Raw genomic sequence first — 22,710 nt, 5'->3', positions numbered from 1 at the left:
TCTTGTTCATGAAGTTTTTCAAGCTTCTTGCGTGAACAATGTTATAGATTTTTGTGGGATTGTTCTTAATGTTTTTGCTATTTTCTTGATGAAAATCAGGCTGAATAAGGAAATCAAAAATTGCCTGAGATGTGATGATACCTGTTTAAAGCAATAGTATACCAAAGTGGGAACGTACTCACGTTTTGAACAGGAACTTAGAAGTCAGAAATGCTGTCTCCTATTTCCATCTCTTGGTTATATTTCTGTTCTACGTCAAGGCCCCACAGTCACTCTGTTTTTCAGTTTCTCTGTTTTACCATGGTGATTATAATACTTTTATTCTTCATAGGAATGCTGTGAGTATTATGTTTTGTTTTGAAAGTACCTAGAGAGCCTTGGAATTATATAACAATAAACCCTATTATTAGCGAAACTATTAATCATAGCATAGTAGGTAGATCCAATACACTTTATTATAACAAAGATAGAGAACTTTGAAATAAAAGAAGTAATACTACGTTTTCAGAGAGTGTGTACAGCAATACTAGGAAATGAACTGATTGCAGGATTGAAATGATACACTGCTGACAGTTTGTACCAGTAGGAATATGACATTCAGAAGAGCTTTGCAGAAAGAAATTAGTTGATTAGCATATTTTAAAGCAGTTTAAAGCAAAGGGGTCATTAACTGTTACTTTTGGGAACAGCAATAAGCAGATACTGCAGTTCCCTTCTGCTCTGAAAGCTCACAGTATGTTTCCTTAATTTTTCATTATCCATTGGTCCTTGGGCTAAGCTATTTTAAAGGGGAGCGCTGGAATCCTGAAGAAAGGTGTGCTGACTCTTTTACTCCAATCTCTGAAATGTTTGCTAAGTTAGCTGTTCAGTGCCCCTCCAGTTGTTAAAAAATGTGGATGTCTGCATTTACTGGGGTCAACTTTATAGAATCAAAAGAGCTACATTTTGCTCCTGGTGATTTTGTGGGTAGCACAGTCGTGCTGAGGTCACTGACTTTGGCAAGAACTGAATAGATTGTGGGGGACTAGAACTCCTCAACCTGGAGGTGGCTCTGTCCAAGTGGAGTAGCTAAAGTAAGCCTCTCACTGCTGTCCTTGGTAAAAAAAACTGTTTGGGATAAAAAGTGACTGTTACTCTCTGTACTGTTCAATTCCGTGTTCCTCACAAATGCTAGCATGCAATTTAATTATTATTTTAAAATATTTTACATGGATACGTTTTAAAACAAGGAAGCAGCTATTACAGATCATTGTATATAATTTATTTGAAAAGAACAGAATCCTGAAATGTTATACCAACTGTATTAACTATGAGCCTTTAATTTTCCTGGGTTTGTGGTAAAAAAAAATCCAAGAGCAATGCTCATGTGACCAGAGAATTTGGATGCAGCTCTTTCTTGTCAGAGACTTCAGAAAGAGACATACAGGAAAGGATTTTCAAGAGCAGGCTGTATTGACCTAACAGAAATCCACAGAGAAGGGTGGGACAATATGCAGTGTTCCATCTCTAGCAATTTGGTATTGTTACCAATTTAGTGGGTTTTAATTACTGTTGTTAGGTTCTGCCCAGATGTTCAGAATGAATAGGCTGAAGTCAGCCTTTTCTCAATAACTGTTGTTGAAATACTGCTGCAAGCTTTCAAGCACACACAAGAATAAAAGAAAGAAGAAATATAGATGCTTATTACCCAGTCTTCTATGTCTTGCTAAAATCTTTTCTGTGCTTTAAACTTTATAAGAATATTTGACAAAAGGACACAAAACGACTCATAACCACAGCCTTTAAAGCAAATCTGTACTGCATTTTACCTCATTTGAAAAATGATGACAGTTTTATATAAAATGTGTTTGGGAGTAAATCAGAGAGGTTCAAGTTTCAGATAAGAAAGACTGGTCTTGCTCATAGTTAGACAATGATTTCTATTTTTCTTGCAAATAACAAATAACAATGATTATATTCCAAAACTGTTTTTCATTCTGTTCAGGATTAAAGCATGTCTCCATAACCCAGTCTTCAGATTTAAGTAATTTGGAGAGTTGTTGAGTAATCCTGAAGATGATGTATCTGTGGCCGCTATAGGGGAGAAGTGTTTTTCCTATTAGAGTCACGGAAGAGGTGCAATGTGCTCTTTCTATAGTATGCGAGCAGTTTTGAACTCTGCAATGGTGTTAGTAAACCATATAGGAAAGCCAGGGACACTCTTTCCAGTAACTTCAAGCAGTTTTTTTACTCCTAGAGAGAGAGGACAGTTTGGAATTTTCACAGGAAAAGCAGATAAAACTCAAATAGGCTACTTACACCATCTCTCTCTTTGTAGGCTTCATAATCTGTCATCCTTACTGGAGTATCTCTTATGAAGGCAGCTGTCACAAACTCCCTTTTGTAAAAAACAGAAAAACTAACATTGTTCAACTAATTCTACCAAGAAGGAAACATAAATAAAAAGTAGTGAATAGATTTTTAAATGATATTTTAACAATTTATTCTATAATTTTTAAAGTTGTTAAGGAAATGTTCTAGTATCTGTGCTAATAGAATATCTGAGGAAAATACCAAATGGATAAAGGAACTGTAAACCAGACTGTAACCGGGTCAAAATATTCAGATCATTTTCCTTTGAAGACTCCCTCTTGTGGAAATCATTCTTACTGACTTGTTCTGACCTATTTTTCTAGTAAAAATCACTCTGCATAAGGTATTGCAAAATTTTAAAATGTTTCTGTTGCACAGTGTTATCTATTTAAAAGTTAAAACCCTGACAATAACAGCTGTGAAGAAAAAATTTTAACTGACAGTAGTCATACAACTATAATAGCTTGATTTTACATCTTTCCACTGAATCTTTGCTTTTTATTATTCATAGATATTAGGTACTTATTTTTTCCTGTAGATGTAGCCAAAAAAAGAAACAAGTTGTTTTTCATGTATGTTTTTCAGCCCGGTGAGAGCCTTCTGCCCAAATGATCTGGAGTTCAGCATTCCACTGTCTCTGTGGTAGGGGCTGGGCATCTATTAGGGAACAAATGATTCACCAAAAACAGCTACTTCAGAAAGCAAAGAATTCCCTATATATTGCTACATTGAGAAAATGGAATTAATAATGTCATGGTAGTCAGAGATGGAAAATGTCAGTTCTGGAAACATATTTCCATAGGAACATTAATATCACTGGCATGGGCAGAAACTCTTCCATACTGTTTTATGTAAAAGTGCAGTTTGTGTCTTGGACACTGAGACGCAACAGAAGTTGATGCTTTCCATGATGTGCGAAATCCTTTAGTAATCTGTTAGGGGAGGAAATCAGATTTAAATTCAGTGTCAAATATATATTTGGGCAGGAAGACCCATTAGCTCTTTTCAATTGCACTTAAGCCTTAATCAACCTTCAATTCTAAAATGAGTAAGTAGAATCCCTCCACTTGCCTTAATTGAAGCTCTTTGCTTTTGTTGCACTGAAGCTGACAAAGCATCCTGTTCATTTTCAAAACCATAAATCATGCACTGAAAACATGCTGTGCGGCTGCCCTCTAGCAGCTCTTGTAATAATCTCCCATTAAATAGAGTTGTAACTAGCTTTAACAGGTTTTCTAGGCCCTAAAGCTTTCAAAAAATACAATTTCAAAGGAATTTCAATTAAACACAATGTAAAGTAAAACTGGAAATCTGAAAATTAGTCTGAAATACTGTTAGTCTTGATTTTGAATGTCTGAAGTTAAGTGTTTCTGTAATTTCTGTGTTCATGTAATAGAAGTTTGTATGTTGAACTGAGAATGTGGGTAAGTTTATGAACTGGAGATGCACAGAATCCTTTGTGATGTTACTTCTACCTGAATTTTTCATCTCAGGACACATGGATATTGTAATGCTCTCTAGCTAATGTGTTACATATTTTGGAGTCTTTTCTTTACACTTTACTAATGGTCTTGGTTCTGGGATAAGACATTACCTAAAGCTTCTTTATCTCAAAATTATACTTATTGGCTGTACCATTGGTGGGAACACACTGTAAGCACGCTTCTTTTGCTTTGTTCTATGAGCTTGAACTTTTACAATGGTGTTAGTCCTCTATATGGCTGAAAAAAAAGAATGAAAGTGAGGGTCTTTGTACTGTGTGCTTTGTGCACAGCTTGTGTTCCTAGGAAAGACCCCGATTTGTGCTTGTAGGTCAGACAGAAAAAATAACTGTAGTAATTTGGAGGCAGTTACAGTAGTGACTTTTGAAGTGGGAACACCAAGGGCCAAAGGGCAGTATGATCTCCTGTCTGGCGGGGGGCTTACAGGACCATCACTTTTCCACAATGGAAAACTGGAAAAGCTGAGATTTTGTTCAGTGTCAACACTTTTTCACTCACCTTTTGCATGTAGAGTAGATCTAAGCACTGTGTTTATTGAAGTCTAGATAAAAAAGATGTTTTCACTTGTATCCTGGGTCATTTCTATTCAGTTATTTGTGATCTGTATTAGAACAAAAAGCTGCATTACTCTCCAGAGGTTTTTTTTTTTTTTTTTTTTTTGAACATTCTAGTCACAGAATCACTGTTTTATCAGCACTTTTACGACATATCCTATCTGCGTTACTCTGTAGGTCATCCCCGTAAACCACCATCCTCCTGGGGGGCCTGGCTGTGGCAGTGCCTTTGCCAGACTGCGGTTCCCACCTGTTCCCTCTTCAGTTTGTACAGAGGGATCGCGCGGGGTCACACAGACCCCACCTAAGCGCAACCAGACGGTGACTGCGCTGTCAGGAGACCCTGCATGGACTCGGGGCTAATGGTTATGGTTCCTCGCCCTCCTGGCCTATGCGCTTCTCTCGCAGCCCGCATTAACCCCGGGGGACACCACCCAGGCGCTCCGGCGGCAGCACCCGCCCTCCCTCACCTCGTGAGGCGCCGTCGCCGCCCGCTTCTCCGCTCGCGGCAGCGCCCGGCGGGGCGACAGCGCCCATGGCGCCTCCCTGAGGTGAGCGGAGGGGGGGGCGGGGCCGCCGCCGTGAGGCGAGCGCGCGACGAGACGCCGCCGACCCGCCCGCCGCTTTCCCGCCCACCCCTCGGCGCGCGCCGGAGCGGGCGCGCCGGAGCGGGCGCGCGGGCGGGGCGGGGCTGGGCGGGGGCCGGGGGTCGCGCGCACTCGCGCGCGCGGCCGCCTGGCCTGGAGGCCCGCCCCGCAGGGCGGTGGGGAGGCGGGCCCCGTCGAGCGCGCGGCCTCCGCGATTGGCTGCGGCGCGGGCTCTCGCGCCTACCTTTGTGCAGCCCCGGCGCCCGTCGAGAGTGGGAGGGGAAACCCCGTGCGAGGGGCGCCGCCATCTTGGATAAGGGGGGGTGATGGGGGCGCAGTGGAGCCAGCGGAGCTGAGCTGCAGGGAGCCCCGGAGAGAGGCGGAGACCCGGCCCGGCTGCTGCCCAGCCCGAAGCGGAGCGCTCGCAGGGCCCACACGGGCGACCGGGCTGCCGCCGACAGAGCCAAGCTGCACAGCCACCCGCTCCCCGAGCCCAGGTGAGGGGGAGCCGGGGAGGGGCGTCCCCCGCCCGGCCGGGCCTGGCGCGCTAGGCCCCGCCGCGCCGCCCGCCCGCCCTCCCGCCGGCCGGCGCGTTCCGCTCCCGGCGGCGCCGGCCGGGCCTTGCCGCAGCGGGGCCGGGGCAGGTTCCCTTCCGCCTCCCGGCCCGGGCGGGGGCCCTTCTTCCTGCCGCTGCCCGGGGCCTGGGCCTAGCCGGGGCCGTGCCCCCCGCGCCGGTGGGCCGAAGGGGGCGGTGGATCCGCGGCGGGCCGGGCAGCAGCTAGGCCTTGCCGCGCTGGTGCTGTTGGTCGCCGCTGCCCGCCCCGCGCTGCTCGCTCCCCGCCGAGCTGCCCGCCGTCGGCACCTGCGCCCGGGCCGTGCGGGAGCGGCCTCACCTGCTGCCGCCGCACACAGGTGGTTCGCGCGGGGCGTGTGTCATGCTGCGCGTGTGCCTGGCGGTGCCCGTGCTCTGTGCTGAGCCAGGCTGTCATGAGCTTGGACAGAAAAATAACTTTCATCTTTGAAAAAAGACAGGCAGCAAGGATTTGCTGCTTCCTATTTAAGGAAGTGACAGAAGCATTCTGGACTTGTTCTCTATTTTCCTTTTGTCAGTGTCTATTCTGTCCAAACAGAAGAATGAAATTCTTTTTTCTCTTTCTTTCCACCTAGCTGTGTATTGCCTATTTGCAGTGCATTCTTAAGGATTCTGTGACACCGGTGAATAGTTTTGTCTTGAACTGAAAACATAGTGGCTTCATCCTTGCAGACAACCTGGGAAAAAGTGTCTGTGTTGGGGTCTTTCTGGCTACAGGTCTATTGCTTGTGAGATTATTTAATGTGGACTGTGCTTCCTAGGCCTCCAAAAGGGAGTGAATCTCTGAAGGAGAAAGGTGCTCTACAAATGTTTTCATAGATTGATTTTTAGGACAAAGACTACTTGAGTGATTTCAACCCACAAGCTGGAAATCTAACTCTTCCAATACCTAAATGTTTTCATATGGGATGCATTTCTTTTGGGATCTGTCTCTATCCCAGTTTGGATTGGGTGCCTGTCGTGCTTCGGCATTACTCAGGCATGAGCAAGAAAATCCCACTCTGGAAGACTTCATAACTAAAGTTCATATAGTTGAATAGGGCTTAAAAAGGAAGTTGCTAGCTTCCTGTAGGATTTGAATCTGTCCTCAATCTGAGTTGTAGGAAGAAGCTCCTCTTTTCTCTTTCCGAGAGTGACAAGAAAAAGATTATTGTGAAGGACAGCAGTCTGAGAACAAACCTGTTGTACTGAAGGTACTAGGATTAAAAATGTAAAGAGAACTTTAAAATTATTTGCTTGTTCCTGTGTGTCTAATGGAATCTACTTATGACTATTTCTCACTTTGCTGTTTTTCTTTCCTGGAGCAAAGGAAGTAGACCTTACTTAATTTTGTTCAAAAATGTATTTTTTCCAAGCTGATGACTCTAAATAGCTTCATGTGTTTCTGTATTGATTTATTAGACTGACAACAGAACTCTTCTGGCTTCCATATGTGCTCTCTCTAAGCTCATCTGATACCTGAAACTTAGTTCTACAACCTCAGACACATGATGCAGGTTGAACTAGACTTCCTTTTATAGGAAGAGGAAAGTGGGTAAATGAGGATATGCAAATGGATAAAGAACTCCTATGGCTAAGAGAGTGGACATCAGAGAGTGCTCTCATTGAGCACAGGTATGTCATATTTAATTTAGCTGTGGTGCTAGGTGTGGTTAGTAAGAGATGAGAGGTGTGTATATATGAATACAAGAAGTTTTGGAAACAAAATGGAGCTTGATAGAGTATGATGTGAAACCATTAAAAGGATAAACACTATGGGAGTATGACTGGATAACTGCTGAGGAAAATCAAAAGGTGAAGATGGTATGATATGTAGCATTGATTTAAAGGAAAAAAGAAAAATCAACCTTCTCATATAGGAAGGGTGGTAAAAGGCTGTGGAATTTCTAGAAGTACTTAATAGACCTCAGTCTGAGTTGGGGTGTTTTACATGATTAAAGAATGTAGCAAATGCACTTCAAGAACAGCTTGAAATAAGGGTATGAACAGCTTGAAATAAGGGTATATACGGGTGCATGCTTGTTAGTCTAAGCCCAGTAGTGTGAAGGCCTTGTGCTTTTTCAGAGAAAGAATAACTGGATGTAGAGATAATGGGGAAATGCAGAGTGATCTTCAAAAGCAGACCACAGGAAGTCTGCCTGGCTGATATCTCTGATTGTCACTAGTCATTTTACTTCCTACATGATGATCAGTTCAGCCAGTTTTACTGTCTTGTGCTATACCAGGGGATTTATTGAAGCCCAAATCAGAAAACTAAACTAGAGAGGATGACTTTAGAAGAACTGAAGAATGAGTAAGGAACTGTCCAGCAAGAAGTAATGGTGTCAGATAGATGTGAAGGGGAAAGTATTGGGCTGCTAACAACCTTCTAATGAGATTTCTCAAGGATTAATCTTAGAAGAGGACTCTTTGAAGACAAACCAAAAAAAAAAAAAAAATCCCACAATGGGCTGATATGCCAAGGACATTTAAGTTTTTCCTATATGTTGGAAGTAATAAACCACAATGAAATTTAATAGTACTAGATCTTATAGCTTGGTATGAACAACAGACTTGTGGGAGTTCATTGCTTGGGTGTATTAATTGAAAACAAAATGGTTATTACCTTTCAGTGTGGTATGGCTTTACAGAAGGCCTTAGCTGATGGGATTATAGGCCATATTTCCAGTAGTCTAACTGGTACCTTTAGAGTACCACATTCAGTTTTGTGTGCTTGACAGAGGTCCCATCAGGGAAACAGCACAATTATGAATTGAAGCCATTCTCCTACCTCTTCCCAGCCCCCACCCTCACTTTAATGATGAAGACTAAGAAGAAATTAATAATGTTTATGTAAATATGTGGGAAAGAGAAGGAAGGTTATGCCCTGGTAAAGAGGATAACTACCCATTAATTTCTCTTAGGGACTTAGAAGCCCTTTTAAATAGTAGTAGTGGTTGTATACAGTTCTCCTTGTAACTGACTAATGTTTTCCAGATTAAAAAGCTAACAGCTCTTTAAAAATTGTTTCAAATTATGAAAGGGGTGATATGATAGCATTACCTGTGGGAGTCTTTCCCATTGCATATCCTTGCTGAATGACTAAGAAGACACCTGGATGGTTAGATTAAATGCAAAACATCTCTTGCTTCAGACTATCTGTAGACAGTGGTTCTCTGGCTGATGGGTAGTAAGTTTAAGGGGAACACATAATAATTGGGCTATCCAGAGTTTGAAGCTGGTAGCCACTTTTTAGAGGTATCATCTCTGTGTGGGTTGGCCAGCTCATGGTATGTAGCACATGTGGCATCTAATAAAACCTGTGCATACAGGTTCTAGTCTCCTCTAGTAGCATAGCTTTATGTTGAGCAAGAAACAAGTATGAAAATTCTGTGTGGTGTGATATCGATGAAGAATTAAAATCGACTGTGTCCTTGAGTTCAGCTAGAAGGAACTTCGTAGCTCTCATCAAAGCTGGTGTGGATGTGATGTTTGCAATTATGTTGTCTTGATAATGAATTTTGCCACAGCGCTGCACCTAGAACATCCTTGTTTCTGTTATCTACAGATAGATGCTGATACTTGAAATAAGGCTTCAGTAATCTAAATACAGATGTAGTGCTTACTGATTAGAGGAGGAAATACAGAAGATGTCACTAGTATCTCATTAAGTTTTTTACCTTAAAAAAGCCTCTAGGGGAGGAGTTGGTATATGAAAAATGGATTGTAGTGGTACTAATTGCTATAAAATTTCTAGTCATAACTGCAGTATAGAAACTAATTGTACAGGTTTTGAAGCTAGCAAAGGTCTGTGTATAGTGAAGAATGATTCCCTCTGGCTAGCTGCCATCCTGAAATAATACTCTAATCTCTGGGGAAGTGTTTCCTCTGAAAAGAGAGCTAGAATTTGTTCTAAGTCGGCAGAATTTACCATAAGGAAGTTGACTGTGTATACCAGGCTTCCAGACCAAACTCCTTTTACTTTCTGTTACCAGTAAATTCATGGTTGGTTAGCTTTGTTGTCGTGCTGTATGATGTCAGTGGTGGCTGAAGGTAAGTTGTGTATGCTTGTGTGCAACTTTTTCAGTCTTCCCCACCCCCCAGTATTGGACACGGAGATTCCATGTGCCTGTAGCAGAAGGCTGTGAGCTGGGGGTAGAACTCCCTTCTCTCCAGATGGCTGATGCTATCCATGTATATTAGCTACATAGTAATGCAAGGGGTCAATATTCTGTGATTAACGAATGCTGTTAAGCACTATTCTTGCCTAGCCTTCCTTCTTTCATCTATAGTATTTCTGAGATTGTAAGCTTTCCGAGACTGAATTCTCACCAAGTCTTCAGTGTTTAGTGTCTCATTTATTTTTACTGCTACATCACAGAGCTGTTGTGAGCCACCTGTGTCTATTTTTAGAACCTGAGTGTCTTGCAGCAGGGCTTGTCATTCATGTCTGGTTACTGGAATACTGAAAGGATGTAAAATGTTGAAACATGTAACTACTAGGGAGATTCTGTTCTGTTAGGGAGGTTAAACTGTTGCTAGCTGCAAGGTGGAATGATTTAAGCCTGGATGACTCGCTTAGGGCCTAGAACTCTCATTTAACTTCTTCACTTCTGTTGCATCATTTCTCTTTAAACAGGGAAAAACTGGAGTACTCAAATTTGGAATCTGAGTGTTAAAAGTGTGTGTTTAAAAGGCCTTCTCTTCTCTGGAAGAGAATTCTCCAAAAGAGAAACCATCAATAATAATTTGGAGTATTTCAGAATCTTTCCTGTATCGTGTCCCTTAGAATAATGTTGTGCCATAGCATAGCTTTACTTTTCAATTTGTTTACCTCTGAAAGTTGTGTTTAAACCTAGTATCTGTGTTTGTGGAAGTGTGCAATAGCTTCTCAAGCAACTGTTTTGGATTTGAGACAAAGGTTTAGACTCATGGTATGAGTGCATTTTTGTGTCATTGTTGCTACTAATAATCTGTTTCTTGGTGTGTTAGCAAGCTGTGGAGAGAGCACTAGCTTTGTGTGCTTGCAGTGGAGTCTCTGGTATCTTTTTTCCCTTATTATGGGCCTAATGTTATTTTAAGAACAGTCTGTCAAGTAAACAGAACTGTATACTTGAGAGTAAAGGCTGTGCTTAGAGACTTGTAGCAAATTCAGTTTGTGTTATAACCGACTCAGAGTTCAATTTGTCCATACTGAAAAATTCTTCCTCCCCTTCCAACAATGCTGCTTAGAAATTTAGGCAGTAAGAGATGTTCCCCTAAAGAACTGTAAAGTCTAAAGAAATTGTAAAGTCAGGTGCTCAGAAAACATGAGACTCCTTTGAGTACTTCTGAGTATCTAGTGTTCCTTAGCCGACTGGAATTGTGAGGAGAGAGAGAGAAACCTGAGTTTCTATGGTGCAAACTTTATAGCCGCGGGAGTACTTCTGTATCTTGGAGTTCACAATGCTGAATTTTTTGGAGACCTATGTGAGTTAATAGATGCTACCATCTTGAGAATAAAGCAAAGATCTCTCAAACTAGATATGTATTAGGGCTTTTGGTCTTTTTTTGTATTTTAGCTGCAGTATCCACCTGCTCTCAGTGAAAATTAGTGCATTTATGCTATCTTCCTGAAGTACTTGCAAATATAAACTATCCTATTTAAGCCATTTTTTAATCTCTACTTACATACATTATAATCTTCCAGTTTAACCTTTTCTGCCATCAAACTGAATTGAGCCATAAACATAGTTCATCTAGGTTAACTTAGGTTACTCTCAACTCGTTGCTTGCTTTCTGTAAGTACTAGTGCATTGGATCAGAAGATGCTAGCAACTTGAGTGTTACTGCTAGCGGGACGTGCTGGAGAAGAACATAATGCATGAAGATGCATTCAGAAGACTTGAAGTATTGGGTGTTTCTGCAAATATACATTAATAGTAAACTCTGAAGAGCAGTTACATGCCTTTATTTGCCAGTGTTGAAAATAATCAGTGCACATATTGAAGCTGGAAGATCTGCCACCTATATAGGAAATTGGACAATGAAGTTGATGCTTGCCTGATAGCAGCTACAGGGCAGTGACACTCAATTGCAGAGCTGAATTCCCACTCAAAATAGTGGTAAGAAGTGCTCTGTCTGTGGAGTTTGGGGGCTGAAGGTGACAAAAGCTGCATGGAGTGGCTGCCTTAGCCTTCCCTCTACTGCTCTAGAGGGGTTCCCTCTGAGATCTTCTTGATAAAAGCACTGCTCTTGGTACCAGTGCAACATTTAGTGGTGGAATTCTGTTTTGCCAACACATACAAGAATTGCTCTCCAAAATTGGTTTACTAATTTGGTTAAAACTTGCTTTAATAGAGTAGTGTGTGTGTATATATAGGATTTAGTGTAGACATTTTGCTTACTGCTTGGAATAGTAGGATTTGATGGTTTCCATGCCTTAAGCAAAGCATGAAGGAAAGGCAAGGTGCAGATCACTGGCTGGCACACAGTAAACCTTTCTTATGTGCCTGTTTGGGTTGTGCTCTTCTCCCCAAGGTCTAGATAAAAGTGTTTGCTTTAAAACTCAGTTCTGTGAGCTGCTGGCTGTTGGCAGTTTACCATGAATGAGATTTTTGTCGTCAGTCACCTTCTTTCTTATGACTAGAGTTGACTGTTATGGATTAATCTGGGTGGAAGAAACACTGCTTTGCTTTTGTGAAAGCTTCAGATTCATAAGCTTTCCTCTATTTCTTTACAATGTTAGTTTCACTTGTCATGTGGCTAACACTTGACTGAATCTGTATTTCTAGGGTAAAGCCATGTCTTTTATAGAAGTGCCACGTTTTTTTAATGGCTGGCTATCTACTGAGCAGGAAAGGATATGGTGAATTCCTAGAGCAGATCTTCCATTTGCTTAACCGATCATACAGTATGTAGTTTAACTTAACCTGGGACATAAGCAGGTACTCTACACCCTTTTTGTTAACTTGCAGTATCTGTGCAATATAGCCTTGTAATCCTGGTTGAGCGATGTATCAGTTGGTGTGTTAACTATTACTTCTTGCAGGTTTAAACAGCTGAAATCAGTTCCAGTTCTTCCTGTGTATAGGAAAGCATGTGAACATTTTGCAATATTGGAAGTATTTACCTCAATATAACTTTGACAATATTGCATGAATCCACTATAAAGCATAGATTAGTGAATAAATCTTGTCAAATCAGTGAGGTGTATTTGGGGGTGGGGAGGGGAACAGAGAAACTGCTAGATACGTAATGCTGCTATACTGACAAAGCCACAGAAATGTTGACTACCTTCCTGAACATCTGATTTATGGCTTGTCGGTTTTCTAATGTGGGCAAGTACAAGTCCAGACTCTGTGTATGGCTAATTCAGCATTCCTGTGCTGTCTTTATAAGTAATTGTCATCTGTTTGAGACAGTGCAGTTTGTATTTTGTTCCTATTGCAAGTTTCAAATAAGGATGTGGTAATAGTTCCAAGTTGCTGGTTTAGTTAGACCTCTTAAAATCTGACTCCAAAAGAAACAATCTTATTTTCAGTTCACGTACCAGCTGTTTTGCTAGCAAGTATGTTTGTCTGTTCTTTGACTGTGTACAAAGCGAGAAGCTACTCGAGCTTTTTGATAGGTTGAAACTTTTCCTGATAAAAATGAATATCAGTATGACTCAGAGCATGTTTCTACTTACAGAGCTCTGATCAGCAGAGGTTCAGAGCGAATGATTTCCCCCCCCCCCCATTTTTTTCTCATATGAACTAAACTGGGTTAATTGGGTGACTGAGTAAGTACCAGTTCTGATATATGCTGTTTCTTTCTTCATTTTAGCGCCACAATGGCAACTGCACCTTACAACTACTCCTACATCTTTAAGTACATCATTATTGGTAAGTATGAACTGGAAAATGTTTGCCTCAGCAGCACACATACCTGCTTGTGTCGGTATCCGTATCCATGACAGCCTGCCTGCAGACTCTGTCGCTCAACTATTGTTGACTTCCTGTTACATAGTAGTGATTTTTTTTTTTTCCTCAGTGCAGTTACTTGTCCAGCCTCAGTTCCTCACAGATCAGCACGCTAGCTCGAAAAGCTTTAGCAACTGACAATACAAAGGCAGTAAGCTCTTGTGCGCCGCTTCGCAATTCTTGGTGGCAGGCGGACGGGGAGTGGGGCAAATACCAAGGCCTTTGTAAGGCTCACCTTAATATAGTTATTACTTTTTTCTGTAGTGCAGTATTCGTGAACATCTTCACTGTTAGGGCCTTAACACTTAGCCTTTTGCATAGCACTAGAAAACCTGCCTGCTAAAAACTGATGCATGCAGTCCCTTTCTCCCTAAGTGTAAAGGTTATGTTTAGGAAAACTGCAAAATCTGTGGGAAGTGTATGCGTGGGGGAAGTATTACAAGGACAGCAAACTGGTCTTGTTAATTATTTAATTCCTAATGGTTTTGTGTAGATGTCAGTGGTCTGCAGTCTTATTCTAACGGTGTGTGAGTCAGGTTGCTATGAGGGCATCCCCCTGTGGGGGGAAAAACTGGTGCTTGGAAGATCCTACTATTTCTCACCATTAGCACTGCTTAAGTGAATCAGTGGAAGAGAGGCAATTTCTTGGTGTGTCCTGGTTGTTTGTCAGTGTCCTGAAGTTCTTACCAGCAATTGCAAGCAACACAGGAGCAGGGCAGGCCCTTGACTGTGTATTTAACTTTGCTATTCTTCTGGAAATGGCCAGAAAAATAAATTAAGGTTACACTTCGGTTTCTAGCAGGCCAACTTTTCATGACCTTGTGGAAGAATAGTTGTAAAGTCAACAGTGCGGATTATCTTCTTTTGTGTGTTTTTCCCCTTCACCTTTTTCTTTCAGCTCTTTACCTGTAATGAAAGCTATATTGCAAAAATTGATAAGCTTAGGGACTGTAACTAGGTATAGGACATCACCTGATAGACCTGGGCTTGGGATGACTGTAGCATTTGTTGTGTGGGATTGCTAGTGAGGAGATGTGCTTGCTGCAACAGTTCTGTGATGTCAATTAAAACTGTTCTTTCTATAACAGGGGACATGGGTGTAGGAAAGTCCTGCTTGCTTCATCAATTTACAGAAAAGAAATGTGAGTATTTCAATTCACAAAGTTTATAAATTGATATGCTTAATCCCTCTTCTTTGCCTTCTGCCTCTGTCATGCATGATCTTGAAGTGGTGTCTTTCATCTGTATAGGTTTGTGTTGTACTTAGATTCTTGTTTTGACACCTGCAGATACACAAACAAAACTGCTCATGTAGTAATGGGAAAGACTGCAGCTTTAGCCAGTCCTGCCTGTGATAAGCGGGAAGGCTGTCCCCCTTGTTACAGCTTTTTTTTCTGGGAAATTGTGATGTGAAACAGTGAAATGTCTTGGCTAAAACTTGCATGCTTTTTAATATTAGTGTAGTTTGGACATAAACATTTGGGAATTTTTAATGCTCTTAAACACTTTGAGAGAAACATACCAGGACTAATTGTTCTTTGACTCCCCCTTGTTAGCGCTGAAATTTTTCATAGCTGCTGTGACTTGTGATATTTAAGGCTATCACGCAGGAGCAGTCTAAGGCTTAAGCATTCTGTCTTGACTAATAGTCTTTGCATGTATGCCATCATCACTAAATGAGAATTGACTTCAACTCTCTGTACTAATGCACATTGCATTGGAGTTTGCAGTGGCTGGTAAGAGCTATGTCTTTCCATATTGCTTGCACTCGGGTATGTCTCAAGTATTTATTAGTACAAAGTTAAATCCTGTGCTACTCTAGATGCAGTAGTAAGTGGGTACAAGTTAGAGTTCAAGTATTCCTCTTTTCTAATATTCCTATTTTCCAGTAAAAATTGGATATTTAGCTGTTGCTCTTAATCAAAACCAAGTATCAAGCAATTGTTTAAATACTCCTTTGCGTATGGCAAAGTTCTTGAAGAGGCTGTGTCTTGTTTTTAAAAGTCATGAGAAGTCTAATGTTAAGCAGAAAGGTTACAACAGAAGGAAACTAACATGTGAAACAGCTGTACTATGAGACTATTACTGACTCGAGGCAGCTTGAATAGATAGATACTCACTCTTTCTGTATCTTCTTGAGCTCTCCTGAGAATGAGTTTATGGTAATTGGAAAGGTGTGATTTTGTTTGCTATACTTACAGCTACTCATGAAACTGGTTTTTTCTTGTGGACAGTCAGGCTGTTTCAGTTGGGTAATAGCATGGATAGTTGTTTTTTTTGAAGTTGTGTTATGGACTTTTTAACTGTCTTAGCAATTGTCTAAAAATTATCTTTTTCTACTGCATTAAAATAGTTAACCGTTTCTGCAAAGATAGACTGAGAATCAGCTGACTTGCTACCTTCTGAGTTATATGGCCAAACAGCATCAGTAGTACATGCATCAGAGAAGGCAAGGAATTTTATAACTCTGTTCTTAAACTAACAGCAATTCAGGAAATAATCCATTTTATTCCTGGTTAAGTGATGCAATTTGGGTCCTGTAACTGTAAAATGCTTTCTTAGTGGCTAAAAATGTAGTCAAGATCACTGAAAGCTGGTGGTTTTAAAATCTCTGCAGAAGGGAGGCCTCATACTAGAAAGACCTAAATGTACGTTTATCTTTCATGACAGTTATGGCGGACTGTCCCCACACAATTGGCGTTGAATTTGGCACAAGAATAATTGAAGTTAGTGGCCAAAAAATTAAACTACAGATTTGGGATACAGCAGGACAAGAACGATTCAGGGCTGTCACGCGAAGCTACTACAGAGGAGCAGCAGGGGCTCTCATGGTCTATGACATTACCAGGTAAGGTGCCGCTGACTGTTGCATCTTGTATCTTAGCTGCATGTGTACTTGACAAGCTGTGTGGATGCTGCAGCCTTGTACCTAACTGTCTTAAGTCTGTCCCCCAGACTTGTGCTTAACTGACTCAGTGTCTGGATGGATTTGCATCCTGTTGTGCAAAATTTACCACACTTTATTTGAATAAATTAATATTTAAAAAAAAAAAGAAAAAAAGAAAAAAAAGAAACATACAGAGTTTGAAGTGAGCTGCTCTTCTTGGAAGACTTCACTGCTGACAGACCTGAGAATCTTGCCGTTTCAGGCCTTGACTGCTTGTGCTGAAGTTGTTTAAAGAGCTGAATTCATCCTTAAACATGTACATGGATTTTTTTTTTCTCTCCCTCATGATGGAGAGAGGGAATGGATATTGCTGCTTACTTGGCAGGAATATTTTTTAGTAGGCATAAAATAGAATATTTATTGTAGTGGGCTATATGAACATGCTTAATGGATTCCGTATATATGGGAGAACTGAAAAACTAGCCAATGAAGAGGCCTAGAAGTCAGACTTTCCAAACAAAAGGAGACTGCTTAGAAGCTATTCAGTTTCTCTTTTAAAAAAAGAAAAGTAATTGTTCTTTTAGCAGCATCTTTAATCAGATGTGCAACATTAAATATTTCTGCTTTCAGATATCCCCAGTCTTCTTCTGGGGCTGTTCTTGATGTTCTTAATGCACCTCTTGTTTTCTGTGTCTGTGGTTATGTCTTCCATTTGCTTAAATCTTGAGTAAAGCACAAATAGTATTATGCACTGTTTGTTACCTAAGTGGTATTCCAGTGTACAGTGTTCCCTAAGAGTATTTGACAGGAAATCCTTTAATGCTTTTTATACAACACCATATAAATGTTGTCCTTGTGAGGGAAGCAATACTCCCACATACTGGAAGTGTGAATTGGTCTGTCTTTCCACCATGCTTTTGTGTTATCAGGTGTATTCTGTGGATTAAAAGTTGTCTTGTTGAAATCTTAGTCTGAGCCCAAACAAGATGATACTGCTTTGTCTTGCTTGAGATTGGGAAGACAAAAAGGGATGATAGATGTTAGTATTTTTAATGGCTGCTAACCATACTGTTGGCACTTATGTACTTAAAAACAAAACAAAAAAAACAACAAAAAAAAAACCCAAAATCCATGTAGCTAAAACTCTACTCACTTAATTCTTTGCAGAAGAAGTACATATAATCACTTAAGCAGCTGGCTGACAGATGCAAGGAATCTCACCAATCCAAATACTGTAAGTTGGACTTTCTTTGGCTTGAAAGCAAGCTTTTCTTATCCCAAAGCAAGAAGTAGAAGGTTTAGGCCAAAGCATCTGCAGTGTGCTGCTGGCAATGTTCTTTTGGACAAGCCATCTCTTTTTCTAAACTACTTAGCTCTGAGATATCCTTAAGTCCTCACCTTTTGCAGTACATCAGTGAGTTCTTCTCATTTTCCTTTGCTGCAGCCAAAGTGTAGACTCCTGTGTTGGAAAGCAGTGGTTTCTGCCAAAAGGATTGCTGTCTCTTGCCTTCTGGGGCCTATTTTCAGCAGTCAGAGGCAAAATTATGGTTAACTCTGAACAAACCTTAAACTTGTTACTCTTTTCTTGCCTTGTGGTGGTAATTAGGTAAAATACTAACTCATCTTCTTAGTTTGGAATAAATTAGGTCTCAAGAAAAAGCTCTCCGGGTCTTCTGGAGGGATGGTGGGGGAGGAGGATCCTCTGTGTCTCTTTGAAAACCAACAAAACTGTTGGTCTTTTGTATAGTTGGTCTTCCCTAAATGCCCATAAAATACTTTAGAACAAAGATCATGCAAAGATTCTGCTGTGACAAAAGAAAACTTGTAAAGATTCTGGCTGGATTAGCAGATGGCTAAACAAACACAGGAAGCAGTTCTGAGCACAACTTTCCTGAATTTAGAGCAGAACTACTGCCTTTTAGGATCTCATCTCATGAGATAACAACCTGACAAATTATGTGCCAGCTGGAGACTTTACTCCTGACTTCACAGAGGGGGGCACTGCTAGAGCAGTGCTTTCCTGAAGATGCATGGGTTGTTTTGCAGTTTTTTTTCTCACCTCTTAATAAAGAGGGTGGTAATGAAAAAGTAAGCTATTTTCTGGACTAATTTTCTCTCTTCTGAACCAGGTGATAATCCTCATAGGAAATAAAGCAGACCTGGAAGCACAGAGAGATGTTACATATGAAGAAGCCAAACAATTTGCTGAAGAAAATGGTGTGTTTTTCTCTTGAGCTGTTACATTTCCTACAAGATAGTGATGTTAAAGTGAACCCTCAGCATTGGTAGCTGCAAGCTTACACTTCCAAAGTAATGTAATTATATATACAAACTTCTGCTGTGCCTCAGATAGTCTGGCTTGATTCTAACTGTGCGTAGTTCTAGAAATCAGCTTGCATATTGACGCCTTAACTTAGTCATAAAATTATTTAGTACTAAAATAGTCTTTTGCATGTAATCTGAAGACCAAAACATGACTGATTCACAGCTATTCAAAGCATTGTGTTAACTGACTGCTACACTTCTGTTTCTAAACAGGTTTATTGTTCCTTGAAGCAAGTGCAAAAACGTAAGTGACTTGTCTAGAGGAATGTTTTAGATGGTATCTGTTTGACTGGAATATATTTCTTATGACTAAATACTGTCATAGGGTTCAGGTATAGTAGGACTCTACAAGTGAAGGAAAAGAATACTTTTGAGTCCTCACAGAGGGTAAAGTGTGCCTAGCAGTTTCAGTTCCTGTTGGCTTTGACTTAAAGGTAACTTGGAAAATAGACGACATACTGTATTTCAGGCAAAGACTTGAACTCATGTAGTTTAAAGCCTTGTTGCTGCCTGGGGTGTGGATGTGGGTAACTGGTTCCCCAAGTAGACTGAGTGTGTTACTTTCTTGGGATGTTTCAAGCCGTTCTGTAGCAGACATCTCATTCCCTGGGTCGCTAAAAGGAATCATTGCACCCTATCTGCAGTAGGCCACCTTGGCTGAAACACAAGGGATTAGATCTCCTATGACACTAGTAGGTGTGGTGCCAATTGGCACCTGTTTTAATGGAATTTTCTAACTTTTACTAGAGATTGTTTACAAACCTAGTAAGACTTTTGTGAGTCTGTTTCTGAACTCTTCATAGCTGGAATCTGCCACCTCATCAGTAAGAATAATAATCTTGGACTTGTGTTGTTTCAACCAACTGTTGCTGAAATTGCCAGGAATCTGCTTGACTTCTCCACAGTTTCCCACCAACACCTGGGGAGGCTGTTTTCCAACTTGGGATTCTTGCCCAGCTTGGGTTATCAGTTTGCTTGCAACACCCTGATATAAAGCTAGAATCCTGCTAAAATGTGTAATGAGCAGTGTGCTTTTAGTACTGTAAAACTCTGTTCCAAACATCAGTCCTTAAACAGTAGCTGTTCTGCCCAACTCCTTGCTAGTTTATTTGACTGGGTCAGTTGCTCCAAAGACAAAGTATGTAAATCTGATGGGGTGGGGGGAGTGGGGAGAAGGCACAACATGTTTAATGCAGGTGGCTCATTACATGCTGCAAAACTTCTGCAGAGCTTTGCTATCTCTTAGCCTCTTTGGAAATGGCTCTGTGTATGTAACTCAGGTGTCTTAGCTTATTTTTGAGACTGAATGTTTTTATAGACAGTGGTATCAATGGCTAGTCCTAATAAATATAATAGCTAGGGAGTGAATTGCCATATCAAAAGCTGTTCTGTAGAAAGGTGACTGGACTTTGTCTGGTTAGTGTGCTGTAAACTCTTCATGCCTGTAAGAACAGGGTAGCAATGGCTTTAAACTTGGTGACCTGTCCAGCCTCAGCAAGGGTATCTAGCCAGCTGCTTCCGTAATGTGTTGCTTTCCTGAAGCATAGCCTAAATAACTCCCGCTGCTCTCTTCATAGTGGAGAGAATGTGGAGGATGCGTTCCTGGAGGCTGCCAAGAAAATATACCAGAATATCCAAGATGGAAGCCTGGATCTGAATGCTGCAGAATCGGGTGTACAGCACAAACCGTCAGCCCCGCAGGGGGGGCGGCTAACCAGCGAACCCCAGCCCCAGAGAGAAGGCTGTGGCTGCTAGTGACCTCTGTTTCGTGGCTCCATTTCTGACCTTTCACCTTTCTCTGTTGGAAGCGGTGCTTTTGACTGCTTCACTGTCTTCTGTACATCTTATTGGGTTTAATTAAAACTCTGAGAAAACAATTTAACACAGTACTAAACTGCTAAATGACTTTAGATGTAATCAGGTTATCAAAGGCAAGTAGAGTAATAAAATCTCTCCTGCATGGTAAATCTAGAAGTTTTTTTTTTTTCCTTGATTGTCCTTGTGATAGTGTCACCAATACATAATTTAAACTGAGCACTGATGCTGGACTCTTGATTTTACACTTTTGCAGGGCTTTGTCTTGTACGGTTTAATTTTATGATTCTTCAGCCTTTCTTCCCCACCTCTAACTGTTTAGAGCTGTCCATAGTAAAGGGTAAGTTTTGCTGTGAAATGACTTCTGAGGGTAGAAAGGGGCTCTGTAACAATGTGCTCTTGTTGAAAGCATTCCCTGTGGTGTGTGTTGGGGGTAGGGGGTGGGCTGGTGCAGGAGTGTACAACTTACTTCCATCTTAGCCTAGCACAGGGAAACAATCCATTAATTCTTGTGCTCACAGCTTTACATCATTTTTTGCCACTTTTAATCCTTTACATTTGTTAACAGAACGTAAATATGTATAAAATTTGAAGGAACTGAGCTAACAGTTAAATACATCCTGTGTATATGATTTTAATGAAGAAAATGATTACTGGCATTAGAACAGTATGTAAGAAAATATCAGTTTGTACAGTATGGACCTATATGTGACCACATTGCTCCATTAGTACTACAAAACTAGGTGTAACTGCAGTTCACTAACATAGGCTTAACTCCTTGGTGTTGACAGTGGACATTGTGCTGGGGGAGCTCTAATCCCAATGCAGAAATTAACACTAGTGGAATATGTCTTTCATCTTTGCACTGTGGTATATCTATGCCATTTTATTAATCCTGTTCTGTGCAATCAGCAGTGTGCTAACCTGCTTTTCTCTTCTGTAAGCATTTTGCATTATTGGGCTTCATTACCTGCCTTGCATTGTATACAAAGGCTGGTTCTCTTGCACATCTTACGCTTTTATACCTGTAACTTTTTGAATGGTCAGATACTGAACTGGACAGTCAACAACATATGTGCTCTCTAGGGATTTTTAACTACTTCTGTATTTTTTAACAATACAGTGTGAGGTTTTTCTTTTCTTAGGACTTAGATTTCTTCTTAATAAAGACTCAAAACACATCCTTTGTGGGATGATGCAAGCTATAATCCTGCTTGTATAAAGAGGAGATTTCAGGTGGCGACTGCACATGTGGATTCTGTTATAGTACGTGAGGGGTTTTCTACTTTGTTCAAAATTCAGATGTGCTCTACATGCAGTACCATACTTCACGTGAGGCTTCACTTGGAAAATGTAAAATGTGCTTTAAAGTTGTAAGGGGGCAAGTGCTTAACAGTGATCAAATGTCCAACTCCTAGTCTTACTGCAGTGTTTAAAATACAAAGTAGTCTTAAAATCCCTGTCTAGACACTAAAACTCTACAATGTTCAGACTTGTAAGTAAACAGTGGTACCAGAGTATTGTACAGTCAATGTTAAATAAAAGCCAAAACTGGAATGTGCAAACAATAGGATTTGAGTAACTTGTACACTGTCCCTTTGTTTTGTCTGGTTAGTCCTTTTTTTCTTTTTTCTTTTTTTTAACTAATAAAATAGTGATATGTTCAAGATCTATAGCTAATGCATCCTGCTTAAAAGAAGGTTGTACCACAAAGGGGTTTGCCCAGGGACCATGACCTGCTGCTGAAATGAAATTTGGGTACAGCAAATGTTCTAATGACTACAGCTGGTTAAGGTGCAATACCTTTATTCCCAAAATAAGTTACAGTAGGTCTTAATTGTTTCTGTCACAGAAAGGATGTTTGGACTGCTGTACTCTTCATTTGATGTAACAATGCTATTAATCTAAATATTTGTAAATAAAGTACCTGTATCTAGATAAACTACACTGGGTTGTGTTATTTGCTCTCAGAATTAATCTGCTTGTACTTCTCTGGACCTGTTTATGTATGCTGTGACTTCTGAGGGGGCTAGTTGCCTGGAGCTGTTCAGTGTGGACTGTTGCAGTTCTCACATTTGAAGTCCTAGGCTGCTTTTTATCTACCAAGGAGCACCTGACTCCCAAAAGCTACCTTTTCCACTTGCCTAAAGTGAGGCCTCTGGTTCTTGAGAAAA

General features: G+C 40.9%; 1 protein-coding gene and 1 long non-coding RNA gene across 2 annotated transcripts; one reads left to right on the top strand and one right to left on the bottom strand.

Moving 5' to 3' along the window:
• Nucleotides 1-437: 437 nt before the first annotated feature.
• LOC135330390 (uncharacterized) lies at nucleotides 438-5,093 on the bottom strand. Its single transcript, XR_010392402.1, has 4 exons — nucleotides 4,879-5,093; nucleotides 4,353-4,455; nucleotides 2,299-2,377; nucleotides 438-2,073 (listed from the first exon to the last, which is right to left on the bottom strand). It is a non-coding gene; the product is annotated as an uncharacterized LOC135330390 (long non-coding RNA).
• Nucleotides 5,094-5,247: 154 nt separating this feature from the next.
• On the top strand, nucleotides 5,248-22,481 carry RAB14 (RAB14, member RAS oncogene family). Its single transcript, XM_026094446.2, has 8 exons — nucleotides 5,248-5,492; nucleotides 13,373-13,431; nucleotides 14,598-14,651; nucleotides 16,180-16,357; nucleotides 17,564-17,630; nucleotides 18,526-18,613; nucleotides 18,935-18,965; nucleotides 20,299-22,481. Exons 2-8 carry the CDS (start codon nucleotides 13,380-13,382, stop codon nucleotides 20,474-20,476), a joined length of 648 nt encoding a protein of 215 aa, XP_025950231.1. The 5' UTR covers nucleotides 5,248-5,492; nucleotides 13,373-13,379; the 3' UTR covers nucleotides 20,477-22,481.
• Nucleotides 22,482-22,710: the final 229 nt, after the last annotated feature.

This window comes from Dromaius novaehollandiae, chromosome 20 (assembly GCF_036370855.1).
Source record: "Dromaius novaehollandiae isolate bDroNov1 chromosome 20, bDroNov1.hap1, whole genome shotgun sequence".
In the NCBI taxonomy this organism is placed as follows: domain Eukaryota; kingdom Metazoa; phylum Chordata; class Aves; order Casuariiformes; family Dromaiidae; genus Dromaius; species Dromaius novaehollandiae.
Note: the sequence above shows the minus strand (reverse complement) of the source record. Positions and strands in the feature narration are given on the sequence as shown.

Coding starts and splice junctions, on each gene's coding strand:
- RAB14 (XM_026094446.2), top strand. CDS start 13,380: ATGGCAACTGCACCTTACAACTACTCCTACATCTTTAAGTACATCATT. Junction 17,631..18,525: donor ATCTCACCAATCCAAATACT/GTAAGTTGGACT, acceptor CTTCTGAACCAG/GTGATAATCCTCATAGGAAA. Junction 18,966..20,298: donor CTTGAAGCAAGTGCAAAAAC/GTAAGTGACTTG, acceptor CTCTCTTCATAG/TGGAGAGAATGTGGAGGATG.